The sequence below is a fragment of the Chiloscyllium plagiosum genome, chromosome 44 (assembly GCF_004010195.1).
Source record: "Chiloscyllium plagiosum isolate BGI_BamShark_2017 chromosome 44, ASM401019v2, whole genome shotgun sequence".
Taxonomy (NCBI): domain Eukaryota; kingdom Metazoa; phylum Chordata; class Chondrichthyes; order Orectolobiformes; family Hemiscylliidae; genus Chiloscyllium; species Chiloscyllium plagiosum.
The window spans coordinates 5,024,563-5,044,841 of record NC_057753.1 but is presented as its reverse complement, the minus strand read 5'-3'; the positions used below and the strand labels follow the sequence as shown (position 1 = coordinate 5,044,841).

Below are 20,279 nucleotides of genomic sequence, written 5' to 3'. Positions count from 1 at the left end.
ATGGATTTGGTCAATAGGCCAAGGTCTTTACCCAGGGGTGGGGAGCCCAGAACATGAGGGCGTAGGTTTAGGATGAGAGGGGAAAAATTTAAAAGGGATGTAAAGGGCAACTTTTTCATGCAGAGGGTAGTGCATGTATGGAAGGAGCTACCAGAGGAAGTGGTGGAGGCTGGAACAATTACAACATTTGAAAGGCATCTGGATAGATATATGAATAGGAAGGGTTTAGAGGGATATGGGCCAACTGCTGGCAAATGGGACCAGATTAGGTTAGGATATCTGGTTAGCATGGACGAGTTGGACTGAAGGGTCTGTTTCTGTGCTGTACATCTCTATGACTCTATGACTGAGACAATATTCGGAACTCCACGCTCTGCGGCACAATAGTGCTCGGCTGATTGACGGCAGGTCCGGCCCAATAGGGAGAGTGGGCAGGCCTGGAGGACCGAGTGTGGACAGGTAAGTCCTCCAACCAATCGGAGGTAAAGGGGAGGACCACGAGTGGGGGCACGTGACCCTCACCGTTGGCGCTGCAGCGCAGGCGCGGTGTCATTGTGACTGACGTCTGAACGAGAGCGGGAGGGGGAAGAAGGTAAAAGTGGGGAGGAGGACAGACAGCGGAGTGCGGGAGAGAAATTCAATCAGTGTGGGCCGGAAGGTTTCGCAAACTCTTGGTGTTGGCCGCAAGATCCGAACTTAAAACGCTCTGCCGCGCGCTTGCGACCCACCGGAAGTCTGTTGCGGGCCTCGGGCGGTGAGAGGCCCAAGTTACGGCCGCCATCTTTGTCGGGGGCAATGTCCCACGCGGGACGGATGCGCGGACGCCATGTTTGTAGGGGGCTACAGTGCGTCAGGGAGCATGCGCAACTTGCCTGGAGCTGCGGAACGTGAGTACACACAGCGCGTTCGAGAGAAATGTTTGTGTCTTCTGCATTTTTAATCTTGGTCTGACGGCATTGCCTTTTATTGGACAGGATTTGAAGACATGGAACTCAAACCAAGCATCGCATCAAGTTCTGACAGGTGCACTCGAGTCAGCAGGGCACGTATGTTTTGTCATTTTATCTGCGCTGAACGGTTCACAGGAAATTTGGAAAAAAAGGTCATGAAGGGGTTTGAAAACAGAATCTGAGAATAGAAATTTGCATGCTGTTTACCAGACCCAGATGCAGGTCAGTGAGAAGGGTGGTGATGGGTATGCGAGTGGGACTTAGAGCAGAGCACATAGATTCCAGAGTTTTTTTTTCCCCCAGAAATCGATGACTTTTGAGGGCTTGAATTTAGGAGACTGACGAGGAGTTAGTTTGATTAGATTAGATTACTTACAGTGTGGAAACAGGCCCTTCAGCCCAACAAGTCCACACCGCCCCGCCGAAGCGCAACCCACCCATACTCCTACATCTACCCCTTACCTAACACTACGGGCAATTTAGTATGGCCAATTCACCTGACCCTGCACATCTTTGGACTGTGGGAGGAAACCCACGCAGACGGAGGAAACCCACGCAGACACGGAGAGAATGTGCAAACTCCACACAGTCAGTCGCCTGAGGCGGGAATTGAACCCGGGTCTCTGGCGCTGTGAATAGTGCAGCATGGAAGGAGCAACTGAATGGACTAGGGTTTCAGAAGATCAGCTTCGGCAGAGGGCAAGCTGAGTGGTCTTGGAGGTGGCAAAGATATTTGACCCCTACTAGAGTGAAGTTGTGATACCATGGCTGTAGGCTGTCTGGTTCAGTATAAGATGGTTGGTAGAGAGGGGATTGGAGTCGGTGGCAATGAAATGAAGTTTATAGCGGGAGCTAAAGATGATGGCTTCAGGCTTCCTAACATTTAAATTGGGAATGTTTCTTCTCACCCGGTACTGAATGTCAGAAAAGTAAGGGCAATGTGTGACTCCGAGAGTTGAGATCAGTGTGGTGCTGGAAAAGCTCAGCAGGTCAGGCAGCATCCAAGAAGCAGGAAAATCGACGTTTCAGGCAAAAGCCCTTCATCAGGAATGGAGGGACAGTTGATGGTCACATACATCTGCTACCCAGTTGCTGGAGACTCAGGGGGGAGGGGGGGGGGTGTTAGAGTGAGTCCATCTTGTTCAGACCTTGGTTAGTTGCAGCTGATATAAAATCTCGCTCCTTAACTCACATCCAACTCTACTATCTCTTTCTCCTTTCACAGAGGCCAGACCAGGTTGCATGAGCCGGTTGGCTTTTTTGTGACAATCCAGTAGCTTTCATGGTCACTTTTAACTTGTGACAGCTGCACACATTTCCAGAGTCATTCAGCCATGTTTGACAACCTACATTTTTTTTTGGGGTTTCCTCTCACACTCCTTTTTTCTTCTGTTCAAAATCGATTTTCACAGGATGTTAGAAGGGGACTGAAATGGATTGCCACTTCAGGATTTAATGGAGTTGTACAGTTTGCAACAACTTGAAAGTTATCAGGTTATGAACATGGAAGGAAAAGACACTGTCCACACTGCGGAGAAACCGTACACGTGTTCTCTATGTGGACAGGGTTTCAGCCGTTCATCTGGCCTGTCGAAACACAAACATAGTCACACTGGGGAGAAACCGTGGAAGTGTGGGCACTGTGGGAAGGGATTCAGTTACCCTTCTGAGTTGGAAACTCACCGGCGCAGTCACACCGGGGAGAGACCATTCACCTGTGCTCAGTGTGGGAAAGGATTCATTCGGTCCTCTCACTTGATGAGACACCAGCGCACTCACACTGGGGAGAGACCATTCATCTGCTCTGAGTGCGGAGAGACGTTCACCCTGCATTCCAACTTCATGATTCACTGCCAGATTCATAGAGGAGAGATACCTTTCACCAGCTCTGCAGATGGGCAGACATTCATTGATTCATCCACCCTGCAAAACCAGCAAGTTCACACTTGCGAGAGACCTTTCAAATGTCCAGACTGTGGGGAGTGCTATAAAAGTTCTGGGGAACTGATGACTCACCAACGCGTTCACACTGATAAAAGGCCATTCAGATGCTCTTACTGTGGGACTGGCTTCAAGCACTCGTCTCAACTCGTTGTACATGAGCGGCTTCACACTGGGGAGAGGCCTTTTAAGTGCACAGACTGCGGGAAGTGCTACAAAAGTTCCGGGGAACTGATGTCCCATCAGCGTGTTCACACCGACGAGCGACCATTCAGGTGCTCTCAGTGTGGGACAGGCTTCAAGCACTCGTCTCAACTCACAGCCCACCAGCGCATTCACACGGGAGAGAGGCCCTTCACCTGCTCCGAGTGCGGGAAGGGATTTGCTCAGTCAGCTGACCTGCTGACTCACCAGCGGGTTCACACCGGGGAGAGGCCTTTCACGTGCTCGGAGTGTGGGAAGGGATTCACTCGCTTGTCCCACCTGGTGACACACCAGCGGGTCCACACCGGCGAGCGGCCGTTCACCTGCTCGGAGTGCGGGAAGAGATTCACTCAGCTCGCCCACCTGCTGACACACCAGCGAGTGCACAATGGGGAGCGACCTTTCCAATGCCCAGACTGTGGGAAGTGCTATAAAAGTTCCTGGGAACTAATGTCCCATCAGCGTATTCACTCTGATGAGAAGCCGTTCAGGTGCTCTCAGTGTGGGATAGGATTCAAGCGATCCTCGGAACTCACTGTACACCAGCGGGTTCACACCGACAAGAGACCTTTCGAATGCCCAGACTGCGGGAAGTGCTACAAAAGCTCTGCGGAACTGATGTCCCACCAACGGGTTCACACTGACGAGAGACCCTTCAGATGCTCTCACTGCGGGACTGGCTTCAAGCACTCCTCTCAGCTCACTGTCCACCAGCGCATTCACACTGGGGAGAGACCTTTTAAGTGTCCAGACTGCGGGAAGTGCTTCAACAGGGCTGATGGACTGACATCCCATCGCCGTGTTCACACCGACGAGAGGCCGTTCAGGTGCTCTCAGTGCGGGACAGGGTTCAAGCGATCATCCCAACTCACGGTCCACCAGCGGGTTCACACTGGAGAGAAGCCATTCACCTGCTCCGAGTGCGGGAAGGGATTCACCCGGTCATCCCACCTGCTGACGCACCAGCGAGTTCACACCGGGGAGAGGCCTTTCTCCTGCTCCGAGTGCGGAAAGACTTTCACTCAGTCGTGCCACCTGCTGACACACCGGCGGGTTCACACTGACGAGAGACCCTTCATCTGCACCTACTGTGGAAAGAGCTTCAGGCATTCAGGCAGCGTCCACGAGCACCAGCGAATCCACACCGGGGAGAGGCCGTTTCTCTGCTCCAAGTGCGGGAAGGGATTCACGCAGTTATCCCACCTGCTGACGCACCAGCGGGTCCACACTGACGAGAGGCCCTTTGTCTGCCCTCGCTGCGGAAGGAGTTTCAGGCATTCGGGCAGCCTGTTTTCACACCAGCGCGTTCACACCGGGGAGCGGCCATTCACCTGCTCGGTGTGCGGGAAGGGATTCACCCAGTCCGCGAACCTGGCGACCCACCGGCAAGTTCACAAGTGACCACGGGTTGGACTCTGCTGTCGCTGTGACTATTAATCGCACCCAGGGCTGACCCACGTTATTCCTGATGTTGGCAGTTCCTTCCTGCGGATAATGTTAATGACCTCCGTCACTGCTAATGTTGTGAATCTGCAGCTGACTGTTCTCCCACTGTTGCAGTGTCCTTTTGAGAACCTTTTGTGTGTCATCTATGCTCTCAGTTCATGAATTCTCATCAGAGCTTAGATTAGAATGATAATCCATTCGAAATCCCTACAATTTAAAGTCTGCACCGGTTAAATTCTTCAGTGAGAAAGCGCAGATGAATACTTGTTGACAATTCCTACTGTCTTGGATGTTCCATACACTGGTCCCTCCATCATTCACCAGAAAGAAGGGAAGTTGGAATTGGGCAAGAATCCATAGGCTCCAAATATTTTCGCCTGGTACCGAACTCCAGTCAGCTCAGGAATGAAGATAAGTGCAATCTGGTCAGTGGATTGGAAGAATCCGTTGACTGGAATGTTCACAAAATCCGAGCATATTTCTGCAATATTATAGCATACATTTTAAAAGCATTTAATTATCTCAAATGCTAAACTAAACTGTTTCTTCCTTACCAGTGCCTCCCAAACCATTTTCTAACGTGACCCCAAAGGTAAGATGGTGGTATAGTGGACAGTGAAGAAGGTTAGGAGAAAATGAGGACTGGAGGTCCGCATCGAGTGTGTGGTGCTGGAAAAGCACAGCAGGTCAGGCAGCATCCGAGGTGCAGGAGAATAGACGTTTGAGGGATAAACAGTTGGGGGGAGGCAGCTGGGAAAGCAATAGGTGGATGGAGGGGACGGAGAAGGTGATAAGTCAGAGGGGGCAGTGATGGACGGGTCTGGAGGAGAGGGCCAAGTTGGAGGCTTGGGACTGGGATCATGTGAGGGGAAGGGGAGATGAGGAAGCTGTTGAAATCCACATTGATCCCGTGTGGTCGCAGGGCCCCAAGGCAGAATATGAGGCGTTCCTCCTCCAGGCATCGGGTGGGTAATGGTTTGGTGGTGGAGGAGGCCCAGGACCTGTATGTCCTTGGCGGAGTGGGAGGGAGGAGTTGAAGTGTTCAGCCACAGGGCGGTGGGGTTGGGGTGTTCGGGTGTCCCAGGGATGTTCTCTGAAGGGATCCACAAGAAGGCGTCCTGTCTCCCCAATAGAGGACACCAGTGAAAGAAGATTATCTAAGATTACAAAGAGATGTTACGCACTTGTCTCAGTGGGCTGAGGAATGGCAGATGAAGTTTAATTTGAATAAATGCATTGTGTTTGGGTAAAGCAAACAAGGCAGGACTTATACACTTGATTGTAGAGCCCCGGATAGTGTTCTAGAACAGAGCGACGTGGGTGTTCAGGTACATAATTCTTTGAAGTTTGGGTCAGAGCTCGGGTGGTTAAGAAGGCATTTTGCAAGCTTGCCTTCGGTGCTCAGTCCTTTGAGTATCGGAGTTGGGACGCCATGTTGAGATTGCACAGGATGTTGATGAGGCCTCTTCTGGAGGACTGTGTGCAGTTCTGGTTATTGAGTTATAGGAAGGATATTATTAAAGTGGAGAAGGTTCAGAAAAGCCTTACCAGGATGTTACCGGGCATGGAAGGTTTGAGTTATAAAAATAGGCCGGGACTTCTTTCACTGGAGGTTGAGAGGGGTAACCTTACAGAGGATTATAAAATCATGAGGGGCATGGATAAGATGAATAGCAAAGGTCTTTTCCATAGCGTGGGGGAGTTCAAAACTAGGGGGCGTATTTTTCAAGAGGAAGATTTGTAAAGGACATGAGGGGACCTTTTTTTATTTTCACACTGTGGTTAGTGTGGAACGAACTCCCTGACAAAGGGGTGGGACAGCGACAATGTTTAAAAGGCATTCGGATAAACACACGAATAGAAAAAGTTTGGAGGGATATGGGCCAAATGCAGGCAGTTGGGACTAGTTTAGTTTGGGAACATGGTTGGACCATGACTCAGAATAGCCCTCTCTCGCGAAGAGTGCTACCGGTGCAGTCTTCAGGCTGTCAGACACAGGAAGGCCGATTATTTCTCCAGGGCAGACTCTAAAAGAAAATTGGATTGAAGGTCTTTTTCTCTCTCGTTAACTTGTGGCATTTATTTCCTATCCCTAACTGCAGCGGAGGAGGTGGTGGTGAGCTGGTGCCTCGAACTGCTGCAATCCCCCGGGGTGTAGGGGCACCCACGCTGTCGTTAGGGGTGGGAGTCAAGGTTTTGATCCATTAACGACGAACGAATGACAAGTGTCGTAGCAAATCAGGACGGTGTGGGTCTTGGTTGGAAACTTGTTGGGGGTGACGTTCCCATTGCAACTGCTCCCCTTGTACTTCGGGGTGGTGGAGGTCACGGGTTTCGGGGGTGCTGTGGATGGTGCCTGGGTGTGCTCCTGCGGTGCACCTTGTCCTGCGGTGCACCTTGTAGACAGTACACACCGCGGCCACTGTGTGGCTATTTGAAGGAATAGTGGATCAAGAGTGGAGCTGGGAAAAGCTCAGCGGGTCATGCAGCGTCGTAGGAAAACGGGAGTCGACATTTCAGGTCGGAACTTTTCATCAGGACTGGGGGACGGAAGGGGGCTGCGGAATAAATGGGAGCGATTGACGGCTACGTTAAGGCCATGTAGTTGTCGGCTCCCAAAGCAGAAGATGAGGTGGTCTTCCTCCAGTTTGCGCGTGGCCTTGTATTGATGGTGAGGAAGGCCCAGGATGGACAGGTCGTCAGGGGAGGGGGAGCTGAAATGGATGGCAACCGGAAGGTGGGGTTGATTGGAGCGTATGGGCCATAGATATTTCCTGAACCAGTCCCCAAGTTTGCGCTCGGTCTCTCCGATGTAGAGGAGACTGCATCTGGAACAACAGATACAATGAATCAGGTTAGAGGAGATGTATGTGAATCTCTTGGAATGATTCCTAGGGGCCTTGGATGGAGGTGAGGCGGGGGGGGGGGGGGGGAGTAGGTTCTGCACCTCCTGCATTGGCAGGAGAAGGTTTTCCAGGTGTGGAGGAGGGGTTGGTGGGTACTGTGCACCGAACGGAGGGAGTCACAGAGGGAACGGTTCCTGCGCAAAAGCAGATAGAGTTAGGGAGGGAAATATAATTTTAGTGGAGGGGTCCAACTGCAGGTGGCGGAGGATGATGCGTTGGAATTGGAGATTCGCGGGGTGGGGTGTGAGGATCAGAGGGACTCTGTCCTGGTTGTGGTTGGGGGTGGGGGTGTTTGTTTGAGGGCAGAGGTGCGGGAAATGGAGGAGGTGCAGCTGAAGGCATTGTTGATCACGGGCAGAAGGGGAAATTGTTGGAGAAGGAGGACATTTGGGTTGTCCTGGAGTGGAATTCCTCAGCCTGGGAGCAGAGGAATCGGGAATGTGGGATCATTTTTTTTTTGCAGGTGGGGTGAGGTGTCGTCAAGGTAGCTGTGGGAGTCGGTGGGTTTGTAATAGATGTGGGCGACGGGATAGCGTGCAGGGTGCCAACCGAGTGGGGAGGCCGCTTTGTTTAGATGACGTCGAGCTCCCTGGGTCGTGTTTCCCACACGTGGTCCGGACTCGGGCGGACTCTTGTCAAAAAATAATCATTTTGAATAGGAAAGGCATTCCAATTTGATGGTGGCTGACATTCGTTCCAAGTCGCGTCCCCTGCCAACCGTTCAGGGGCGATGCCACAGGCCACTACAGAGGCTCGGTCTCCCTCTGCTTGTTCCCTGGGACCAAGTGAACCATTCTGTCCTGTTGCGGGTTTCCTGTCTGTTCAGCTCTTTCATCGTCCTTACTTGGTCGTTTCTCACTACGTTCAGGTCACGGATGCACTTGACTGGCCTTCCCGGTAATCTGTAAGTGCAGGACTGACCGACCTCTTGTGCGCAGTTCTGGTGGCCATTTTAGCTAAAGGAAGAGGCACAGTACAGGGCGCAGAGAAGGTTTAAAATGATGAACGGAGGAATGGGTGTGCTTACCGATTGAGCAAAGGGTTGTCGGGCTTGGGTCCTGTTTCGCTGGCTGAGGAGATGACTTCTTGTAAAATTATCAAGTTTCTTCTTGTGTAGAGCAGCTGTCACTATGCACTAGTCAACAGGGAATCCAACTGGGGATTCAGAAGCAGCTTCTGAAAGGGCAAGGCTGTGCTAGTAACCCACTATCACAAGAAGTGGTCAAAGTGAATGCTGTCGATGCTTTTGAAGATTCCACACAAGAAAAGTGCTGGAGAAGAGGTTTCTTTGAAGCACGAAACTCGACAGGGACCGGGTTGTGTCAAATGGCCTGTTTCTGTGTCACGTTGAGGATATGGGCCCCTGGGAGGTAGAACAAAATGGAGCTGCACAAAATGGCTTCTGTGTTGCTGAATCAGATTGCACTGAACCAAATCCTGTGCAGTCAGGCTCCTGAAGGGGTCGGGCCTTAGCCTCTGGATTGTGACCTATTCCTAGACTGTCTAACCACCAGAAACATTTGATATTTATCTCCTGTTTCCCTGAATGTGAGAGTCCATGACAGTAGCAGCAGAATTAATCGCATCCAGAACCGAGCCCTATTCTTACCGACAGTTTGGGGTTTATTTTGATTGATGTTAATAATCCCTGTAACTAGGCGGGAGTTTGATATCCTGACATCTGTTAAATAAATCAGCTTCTTTTCAAACACATGCGGTGGGTCAAGTCCTTGAATTTTCCAGGTTAAGCAGAGACTATTCGATGTCCTGTTCCTGACTGCTCCATTTTAGGATCTTCTCTTGTTTCTAATTTGAGATAACTTCAGTTCTTTTATTTTTTGTCACAAGAGACAAGACTTCCCTGTTAAGAGTCACGAAGAAAACAGGGAATGCAGGAGACGTTTAATGTTGGTCTCGCTCTTTCTGGATTAGAGCGGTGCTGGAAAAGCACAGCAGGTCAGGCGGCATCCGAGGAGCAGGAAAATCGGCCTTTTGGGCAAAAGCTCTTCATCGGGAATGAAGGCAGGGAGCCTCTGGGGTGGAGGGATAAATGGGAGGGGGGGGTGGGGAGAAGGTTAGCCAAGAATGTCAGTAGGTGGATGGGGGTGGGGATTAAGATGAACACTTCATCTTCCGCCTCGGAACACTTCAACCCCAGGGCAGCAATGTGGACTTCACCAGTTTCCTCATTTCCCCTCCCTCCAACCTTACCCCAGTTCCAACCTTCCAGCTCTGCACTGTCCTCGTGACCTGTCCTACCTGCCGATCTTCCTTCCCACCTATCCACTCCACCCTCCTCTCTGACCTATCACCTCCATCCACCTACTGTACTCTTGGCTACCTTCTCCCCAGCCCTACTTCCCTCCCATTTATCTCTCCACCCCGGAGGCTCCCTGCCTTCATTTGAGCTTTTTGCCCGAAACATTGATTTTCCTGCTTCTCGGATGATGCCTGACCTGCTGTGCTTTTCCAGCACCACTCTGATCTAGACTCTGGTTTCCAGCATCTGCAGTCCTCACCTTTGCCTCGCTCTTTCTGCACCGGTCACGTTGTATTCTTCGCTCTGTCCCATTAGCCTTATGACATCATCTGCCCAGACTGCACGCAAAATAAAACTTTTCACTGTACCTAGGTATACGTGACACTAATAAATTGAATCCCGTGCTGCTAAATCATGGGGTAAAAGTGGGATCTGTTCCTGACTGGAAATAAAACGGCAGGTTTAATGTTTCGGTCTGAAAGCTACTGTGCTCATTACAGTTTAAGGATTTTAAATGATGGCAAAGACACCCAATGCAAGGCCCTAAAGGCAACAACAACTTGCATTGATATAGTACTGTTCACCAAGTAAAAGATTCCAAGCTTGCTTCACGTGTCAGTTAAAAGCTTGATCATAGAGCTCAATTTCCACTGGTGTCTGAAAGTAGGAGAGAGAGAGGATGATGGAGAGATTTCCAGAGCTTGGGGCCTTGGCAACTGAAAGCACGACCAGCAATGATGGAGTGATGTTGGTGGGTGATCGGAAAGGGTCAGTACTGGAGGAGTGCAGGGAGCCCTCAGAGAGTCTTGGGGCTGGAGGAGGTTGGAGAGTCATAGAGACGTACAGCACGGAAACAGACCCTTTGGTCCAGGCCGACCAGATATCCCAACCCAATCAGTGCCGCCTGCCAGCACCCGGCCCATATCTCTCCAAACCCTTCCTGTTCAAACACCCATCCAGATGCCTTTTAAATGTTGCAGTTGTACCAGCCTCCACCACTTCCTCTTCCGGAGACCGTCTGTCTGAGAGAGAGATGCAGCCTCTGAACAGCTTCAAGCACAGCACCGAAATGGGCCCATGGCAGGTCATAACCGTGGCAGTAAACAGGATGGCAGATGCTGTATCCGCAGCCTTATAACACATTACTGATCTCTGGTCTGCAGCAGAGTGGAAACAATGCTATGATCTTTGTCCAGGAAAGGGCCGGTAGATAAAGGAGTCAAGGAAGCTTGAACTCCACTCAATAACAAATCTGCACTTCTCTCCATTTTACCCCAAACCGTCAGGACGGGGCCAGTATGCTGCCTCCCTCTCTCTCAGCATGACACTGTGGAATAGTCCTTACTGAAACTCGGAGGAGCTCAGATCCCCAGAGGGTGGACACCAACAGCATCTGACTACCCTGAAGGGGAAGCACGGAAAGGGTGGCACGGTGGCTCAGTGGTTAGCACTGCTGCCTCACAGCACCAGGGACCCAGGTTCAATTCCAGCCTCGGGCAACTGTCCGTGTGGAGTTAGCACATTCTCCCCGTGCCTGCGTGGGTTTCCTCCCACAGTCCAAAGGTGTGTAGATTAGGGTGAATTGGCTATGCCAAATTGCCCATAGTGTTCAGTGATGTGTAGGTTAGGTGCATTAGTCAGGGGCAAGTATAGGACAATAGGGTAGGGGAACAGATCTGGTTGGGTTACTCTTCAAGAGAGTTGGTGTGGACTTGTTTCCACACTGTAGGGATTCTACAAACAAAAAGAAAGATTTATGGGTGGCACGGTGGCTCAGCAGTTAGCACTGCTGCCTCACAGCGCCAGGGACCTGCGTTCGATTCCAGCCTCGGGTGACTGTGTGGAGCTTGCACGTTCTCCCCGTGTCTGCGTGGGTTTCCTCCGGTGTGTTCCAGTTTACTCCCACAGTCTAAAAGATATGCAGGTTAGGGTGGATTGGCCGTGCTAAATTGCCCCTAGTGTTCAGGAACATGTCAAGGGTAACTGTAGAGTAATAGGGGAGGGGAAATGAATCTGGGTGGGAAACTGTTCAGAGGGGTCAGTGTGGACTTGTTGGGCCAAATGGCCTGTAATAGAACATTACAGCACAATACTGGCCCTTCGGCCCTCAATCTTGTGCTGCCCTGTGAAACCAATCCAAAGCCCATCTAACCTACACTATTCCATTCCCATCTCTATGCCTAACCAAAGACCACTTAAAGTTGGCAAGTCTATAACTGTTGCAGGCAGTGCATTCCACGCCCTCTACTACTCTCTTGAGTAAAGAAATTGTACTCAGACGTTTTATCACCACGCTAGGTAACATGATCAGTGAGCCTCTGGTGAAACAGTGGTGTTCTGTCCCTCTTTCTATTTATGGGTCTTGGTTTTTTAAGGTGGGTAATATCATTCCCGGTTCTTTTTCTCAGAGATTGGTAAATGGGGTCCATCTTGATGGAGCTCTGGTTTGAATGCCAGGCCTCAAGGAATTCCCGTGTGTGTCTCTGTTTAGCCCGTCCTGGGATGGATGTGTAATCCCAGTCGAAAGTCAACACATCCATCCCAGGACGGGCTAAGCAAGACACGCACGGGAATTCCCAGAGGCCTGGCATTCAAACCAGAGCTCCATCCATAAACACATCGACATGGACCCCATTTACCAATCTCTGGGAAAAAGAACCGGAAATGATATCACCCACCTTAACAGACCAAGACCCATAAATAGAAAGAGGGTCAGAACATCAGCTCTTCACTGCAGGCCCTCTGATAATGTTACCTAGCATGGTGACGAAGCTCTGAGAACAAACCTTCCAACTCAGCGAGCAAACTTACAACCTGAGCTACAAATCTCAAAAAAACACCTGAGACTATGTTGGGATCAAGGCTGGAATGGGGTCAGGAGTTAAGTGGCCCTTGGTGAACCCAAACTGAGAACCAGTCAGCAGCATATTGCTGTGTAAATGCTGCTCAATAACACTATTAAATCACTTGGCACCAGTTTGCTGATGACTGGCATTAGATCGATGAGACAGTAATTGGACATACGCTGAGAAAAGGTCACCGGACCCGAAATGTTATCTGATTTCTCTTCACGGAGGCTGCCAGACTGCTGAGCTTTTCCAGCAACTTCTGCTTCTTGTTGTTGGTTATGTCCTGTTTTTTGTCGGCACTAAGTTAAAAATCACACCACACCAGGTTCTCGTCCAACAGGTTTATTTGGAAGCACTAGCTTTCGGAGCGCTGCTCCTTCATCAGGTGGTTGTGGAGTATAAGATCATAAGACACAGAATTTATAGCAAAAGACTAGTGTCATACAGCGATACATTGAACAAACCTGGATTGTTAAGTCTTTTTCTTTTAGAATGCAGGTTTTGGTTCACTATTATGTAAATCCCAGAAGTCCTTCTAAGTCACCTTCTCGAGATTACGTAAGGTTTTTTTAACAAAAGGTGGCATCTCAGCTCAGACAATGCATTAAAGGTATGAGGTCAGAATCTGTCTGTGTCCCAATCTTGAGGCAAACTAGTTTTAGATTTACAAGGATGTTGCCAGGGTTGGAGGATTTGAGCTATAAGGAGAGGCTGAACAGGCTGGTGAACAGGCTGGGGCTGTTTTCCCTGGAGCGTCGGAGGCTGAGGGGTGCCCTTATAGAGGTTTACGAAATCATGAGGGGCATGGATAGGATAAATAGACAAAGTCTTTTCCCTCAGGTCAGGGAATCCATAACTAGGGGCATAGGTTTAGGGTGAGAGGGGAAAGATATAAAAGAGACCTCAGGGGCAACCTTTTCATCAAGAGGGTGGTACGTGTATGGAATGAGCTGCCAGAGGAAGTGGTGGAGGCCGGTACCATTGCAACATTTAAAAGGCATCTGGATGGGTGTATGAATAGGAAGGGTTTGGAGGGATATGGGCCGGGTGCTGGCAGGTGGGACTAGTTTGGGTTGGGATATCTGGTCGGCATGGACGGGTTGGACCAAAGGGTCTGTTTCCGTGCTGTACATCTCTATGACTCTATATTTCCAAAGTTTGTTAATTGAACAAATCCAGGTTTTTGCTATAAATTCTGTGACTTATGATCTTATGTTCCACTATCACCTGATGAGGGAGCAGTTCTCTGAAAGCTAGTGCTTCCAATTAAACCTGTTGGACTATAACTTGGTGTTGTGATTTTTTAACTTTGTCCAGCCCAGTCCAACACTGACTCCTCCACATCTGGTCTGTGCTAACATCAGTTTCCACATTGATGGGCAGATGTTGTCGCTGTACTGGAACAATTTGGCAAGTCAAACCAGGAGAAAAGGTGTCCTGGACATTTTGCTTTTTGAGTGTTACAGATGGTTTGCACATTTTGAAGCTGGTTTCTCTCCATAGCTTCCCCACATGTCTATAAGCAGGTTGTGACTTAAGTACTTCCCCCTGTTTTTAAGCAGAGCTGGTTTACTTTCTCTATCCTTCTGTTTGTGGGCCTTGACTTTGTAAGCACTTCAGCAAACACTGGGGTAAACTTAAACCAGAGTGAAATTTTATTTGACATACTCTCAGTTGCTGGCGAGGGGATAATTCACAACACAGCACACTTGCAAATGTGTAAGAGGGGATCAAAGAATAAAAGACATTTGTCAATTAGCAGCAACGTAAATGCAAACACAACCGAGGCATAGCAGTTTATCAGTGTCTGTGTGTGTTTAGCTGAAAATGAGCAGTCTGGAATCCCTTGGTTAGTTGGCTAGCCTGCAGTTCATGGACTGTGAACACTCTATTCGCATTAAAATGGCCTCTAATGTACAAGGCATGATGAGTAAGTTTGCAGGTGACACTAAAATAGGCGGTGCCGTGGACAGTGAGGAAGGTGATCAGAAATTGCAGCTGGACCTTGGATCAGTTGGGGAAGTGGGCCAAGAAATGGCAAATGGAGTTTAATATAGATATGGAGCAGCACGGTGGCCCAGTGGTTAGCCCTCCTGCCTCACAGTGCCAGGGACACCAGGTTCGATTCCAGCCTCGGGCGACTGTGTGTGGAGTTTGCACATTCTCCCTGTGTCTGCGTGGGTTTCCTCCCACAATCCAAAGATGTGCCGGTCAGGTGAATTGCCCATAGTGTTAGATGCATTAGTCAGGGGTAAATGTAGGGTAGGGCAATGGGTCTGGGTGGTATACTCTTCAGAGGGTCGGTGTGGACCTGTTGGGCCAAAGGGCCTGTTTTCATACTGTACGGAATCAATCTGATCTAAAATGTGAGGTCTTACAATCAAATCAAGGTAGGGGTTTCATGGTGGAGGGTAGAGGAACAGAGGGACCTTGGAGTTCAGGTACACGGTTCTCTGAAAGTGGAGACACAGGTAGACAGGGCAGTGAAGAAGGCTTTTGGTACACTGGCTTTCATCAGTCAGGGCACTGTTTAGAAGTTGGGAAGTTATGTTGCAGTTATACAGGATGTTGGTGTGTATTGTGTTCAGTTTTGATCACCTCACTATAGGAAGGATGTTATTAAACTGGAAAGAGTGCAGAAGAAATTTACAAGCATGTTGCCTGGACTCAATGAGTTATAGGGAGAGGTTGGACAAGCTAGGACTTTTTTCTTAAGAGCATAGGAGACTGAGGGGAGGGATGTTATAGAAGTGTATAAGATCATGAGAGGCATGGATAGGGTGAGTGCACTGAGTCTTTTTCCCAGGGTTGGGGAATCGAGGACTAGAGGGCATCAGTTTAAGTTTTGAGGGGAAAGAATAAAAGGGAACCTGAGGGGCAACATGTTTTACACAGAGAGTGGTACATATGGAATGAGCTGCCAGCGGAAGTGGTTGAGGCAGGTACATTAACAACATTTAAAAGGCATTCGGACAAATACATGGATAGGAAAGGTTTAGAAGGATATGGGCCAAGTGCAGGGAAATGGGGTTAGTGTGGATGGACATTTTGGTCAGCATGGACCAGTTTGGGCTAAAATGCAAGTTTGTGTTGTAGGACTCTACAAACACCATGAATATCATCTGAGGAATATTGCTGAAATGTAAAATTCTCCTTCACTATTTTGGTGCAAGTACTTGCAGAGAGCACAAATACTGATTGCAGGCTGGTTTTTTTCTAATTAGTGGGAGGTTTTACCTTCATCACCCGAGTTAGAGTTTGGCGATCAACAGGAGACGCTGTGTAAAATAACATTTGGAAATAGCTGTCAGTAAAATTCTCAATGTTATTTCACACAGCATCTCCTGTTGATCGCCAAACTCTAACTCGCGTGATGAAGGTAAAACCTCGCACTAATTAAAAAAAAAAGCCAGCAATCAGTATTTGTGCTCTCTGCAAGCGCTGAGTTCAGCAATATTGGAATCACGTGACTAAGCCCCTCCTTTTATGGATGGTGGCAGTGAGAATGGAACAGTTACCATCAAGACAATGTCTTGCAATGCAAATAGCCAACTGTTCTTAGCCCATCTCAGAGGTTTAGTGAAGCTCTTAACATCTTACAGGTGAGGGACGACTTCGAATTCTTGTGCATTGCTGTTTTCATTGGAGACAATCTGGCAGTTTATATCACCACTAACAATCCCAGTCCCATCAAGAGGTACATAACTGTTGCCTTGAGTTATAGAGTCATAGAGGTGTACAGCATAGAAGCAGACCCTTAGGCCCAACACATCCATGCCGAACAGATATCCCAACCCAATCTAGACCCACCTGCCAGCACCCAGCCCATATCCCTCCAAACCCTTCCTATTCATATACTCATCCAGATGCCTTTTAAATGTTGCAATTGTACCAGCCTCCACCACTTCCTCTGGCAGCTCATTCCATACATGCACCACCCTCTGTGTGAAAAAGTTGCCCCTTAGGTCTCTTTTATATCTTTCCCCTCTCACCCTAAACCTATGCCCTCTAGTTCTGGGCTCCCCCACTCCATGGAAAAGACTTTGTCTATTTACCCTAACCATGCCCCTCATAATTTTGTAAACCTCTATAAAGGTCACCCCTCAGCCTCCGACGCTCCAGGGAAAACAGCCCCAGCCTGTTCAACCTCTCCCTATAGCTCAGATCCTCCAACCCTGGCAACATCCTTGTAAATCTTTTCTGAACCCTTTCAAGTTTCACAACATCTTTCCGATAGGAAGGGGACCAGAATTGCACGCAATATTCCAACAGAGACCTATCTAATGTCCTGTACGGCCTCTGGACGTTTACCGCTAGGTCTAGTCACATGATCATAGCAGTTACCTTTGTATTTATATTGAGTGATTGTTGGACTGTTTAATACATTAAGATTTTATTTTAAAAAATCAATTCACAACAATATCTTTATGACAAAGCACCTGCCTCAATACTGACCCTTGGAAAACTCAACCTCAAACATTCCTCTGGCTTGAAAAACACCCATGAAACAGGACAGTCAGGTTCCCTCCCACTCAGCTAGTTCTGTCTCCATGTTGTTACTGTCCCTGTTAATCCATGTGCTCCAGTTTTGCACATAGGTCCATGTACACATCGATAGCCTTGCCCTCTTCAATCACAGACTGTTACCTCTTCAAAAAGACTCCAGCAAGTTAATTGAACATGATTTTGCCTTAAGAAATTGATGCTAACTCTCCCTTATCCCAAATGTGTGCTTCTCCAAGTTTCCCAAGCAACAAAATCAACTTGATTGGTCTGTAGCTGCGGGGTTTACCTTTACATTCATTTTTGGACAAGGGCATAAGAAAGAAATTGCAGGCTTTTTTTTAAACATTAGATTCCCTACAGTGTGGAAACAGGCCCTTCGGCCCAACCAGTCCACACCGACCCATTTCCCTCTAACGAATGCACCTAACACTGTGGGCAATTTAGTGTGGGCAATTTAGCAAGGCCAATTCACCCTGACCTGCACATCTTTGGATTGTGGGAGGAAACCAGAGCATCCACAGGAAACCCACACAGACACAGGGAGAATGTGCAAACTCCACACAGACAGTCGCCCAGAGGCTGGAATCAAACCCGGGTCCCTGGCGCTGTGAGGCAGCAGTGCTTACCACTGAGCCACCGTGCCACCTTCAGTCTTCTAGAGTCGCCCGAGTGTGAGGAGGTATGAAAACTGATGGCTAGAGCGTCTCCAATTTCAGCCCTTACTTACTGTCACCATCCCTGGATACATCTCATCCAGTCCCAGTGCCTTATTAAGTTTAAGGGCAGGCAACAGATCCAACAGCCTTTCCTTATCAATATTAAATCGCTCCAGTGTCTGAATTAACACCATCCGATCACGGCAGTTACTCGTGAACCCGCTGGTGCCTCAGCAGGTGGGATGAACAAGTGAAGCCCTTCCCACACGTGGAGCAGGTGAATGGCCTCTCCCCGGTGTGAACCCGCTGGTGTGTCAGCAGGTGGGAGGACTGAGTGAAGCCCTTCCCGCACTTGGAGCAGGTGAATGGCCTCTCCCCGCTGTGAACCCTCTGGTGTACGGTGAGGTTCGACGAGTGTTTGAATCCAGTCCCGCACTGCGAGCACCTGAACGGGGTCTCATTGGTGTGAACCCGCTGGTGCGCCATAAGGATGGAGGACGCAGTGAACCCTTTCCCGCACTCGGAGCAGGTGAACGGCCTCTCCCCGGTGTGGACCCGCTGGTGCGTGAGTAGGTGGGATAGTTGAGTGAATCCCTTCCCGCAGTCAGAGCAAGCGAACGGTTTCTCGCCGACGTGGATGCGCTGGTGGGTCTGGAGGTTGGATAAGTGAGTGAATCCTTTCCCACACTCGGAGCAGGTGAAGGGCCTCTCCCCGGTGTGAACCCGCTGGTGCTCGATGAGTTGAGATGACCATCTGAACCCAGCGCCGCAGTGAGAGCACTTGAACGGTCGCTCGTCGGTGTGAACGCGTTGGTGGCATATTAGTTCCCCGGAGCTTTTGTAGCTCTTGCCGCAGTCTGGGCATTTAAACGGTCTCTCGTCAGTGTGAACCCGCCGGTGTCTCAGCAGGTTGGACAACTGAGTGAATCCCTTCCCACATTCAGTGCAGGCGAACGGCCTCTCCCCGGTGTGAATGCGACGATGGGTCTCCAGCCTCGACGGGGAAATGAATCCCTTCCCGCAGTCCCCACATGTCCACGGTTTCTCCCTGTCGTGACTACATTCATGTCCTGACAGACTGGTTGATTGGTTGAAATCCCGTCCGCACACGGGACACACGTATGGTTTCGTCCCACCGAGAGCTTCGCTTTTGCCTTCCATGTTCCAAGTCCGACGATATTCCAGGCTGCGTCAGATCCTGCCGAGACGTTTGGTACCGCTTCTCGGCTGCAAATCCCCCTCTTTCAATCCCCTGTGAAAGTGATTCAAAACAGGAAAAAGGGAGTCAGACAATATAAAGCCCGTTTGTGAAATGGAACTGACTGGCGCTGACTCTGAAAGCTGCTGGATTGTTGTAAAGCCCCGAATGGTTCAGCAATGTCCTTCAGAGTAAGGAACCTGCCACCCTGCTATTAGAATCTGGCCTCTGAGAGTAGAGAGGCTGAGAGAGAAGGGACGCGGGGGGGAGAGGGGGGGTGGTGGACATAGGCAGACAAAGTGACAGAGAAAGTAGATAGAGAAAACAAGTTGAAGGAGATGCCAAGCATGAAGTAGATGGGTTTTATGTGCCTTCAAATCGACCAGAACTTTGACAGAATCTCCCAAAGCCGCCCCCCTCACCTGACCCAATCTGATCTCTTGTGGAAATTTTGCTTTCTAACATGCATCCGACAGGGCTTGGAACATTCCAGTAGCTTAAGAATGTGATTTTAAAAAGGGATAGCTTGACAGCTGTGCTGAGGGAGGATATTCCCGGAAATACATCCAGGGAAGTTATTTGGGTGGAACTGAGAAATAAGAAAGGGATGATCACCTTATTGGGATTGTACTATAGACCCCCTAATAGTCAGAGGGAAATTTAGAAACAAATTTGTAAGGAGATCTCAGCTATCTGAAAGCATAATAGGGTAGTTATGGTAGGGGATTTTAATTTTCCAAACATTGACTGGGACTGCCACAGTGTTAAAGGTTTAGATGGAGAGGAACTTCTTAAGTGTGTACAAGACGATTTTCTGATTCAGTATGTAGATGTACCTACTAGAGAAGGTGCAAAACTTGACCTACTCTTGGGAAATAAGGCAGGGCAGGTGACTGAGGTGTCAGTGGGGGAGCACTTTGGGGCCAGCGACCATAATTCTATTTGTTTTAAAATAGTGATGGAAAAGGATAGACCAGATCTAAAAGTTGAAGTTCTAAATTGGAGAAAGGCCAATTTTGAAGGTATTAGGCAACAACTTTCGAAAGCTGATTCGAGGCAGATGTTCGCAGGTAAAGGGACGGCTGGAAAATGGGAAGCCTTCAGAAATGAGATAACAAGAATCCAGAGAAAGAACCCAGGGTGAAAGGGAAGGCTGGTAGGTATAGGGAATGCTGGATGATTAAAGAAATTGAGGGTTTGGTTAAGAAAAAGAAGGAAGCATATGTCAGGTATAGACAGGATAGATCGAGTAAATCCTCAGAAGAGTATAAAGGAAGTAGGAGTATACTTAAGAGGGAAATCAGGAGTGCAAAAAGGGACATGAGATAACTTTGACAAATAGAATTAAGGAGAATCCAAAGGG

General features: G+C 49.2%; 2 protein-coding genes across 6 annotated transcripts in view; one reads left to right on the top strand and one right to left on the bottom strand.

Moving 5' to 3' along the window:
- The first annotated feature begins 518 nt into the window (after positions 1-518).
- LOC122543470 (zinc finger protein 883-like) overlaps positions 519-20,279 on the top strand; it is a 27,374-nt gene continuing 7,613 nt past the window's right edge. The window contains exons 1-3 of one of the 2 annotated variants that reach the window (XM_043682187.1): positions 522-887; positions 975-1,046; positions 2,363-5,334. In XM_043682187.1, the coding sequence (XP_043538122.1) occupies positions 2,406-4,496 (2,091 nt within the window). In that variant the 5' untranslated portion in view covers positions 522-887; positions 975-1,046; positions 2,363-2,405 and the 3' untranslated portion in view covers positions 4,497-5,334. Of the gene's footprint in view, positions 888-974; positions 1,047-2,362; positions 5,335-20,279 lie in introns of those variants that run through there. The other variant, XR_006310036.1, reaches the window with a different exon arrangement.
- The window catches only part of LOC122543482 (zinc finger protein 239-like), a 15,572-nt gene continuing 12,941 nt past the window's right edge, over positions 17,649-20,279 (bottom strand). For 3 of the 4 annotated variants that reach the window (XM_043682208.1, XM_043682209.1, XM_043682210.1), the window contains one exon: positions 17,649-18,970. In XM_043682208.1, the coding sequence (XP_043538143.1) occupies positions 17,926-18,879 (954 nt within the window). In that variant the 5' untranslated portion in view covers positions 18,880-18,970 and the 3' untranslated portion in view covers positions 17,649-17,925. The remainder of the gene's footprint in view (positions 18,971-20,279) is intronic. The other variant, XM_043682211.1, reaches the window with a different exon arrangement.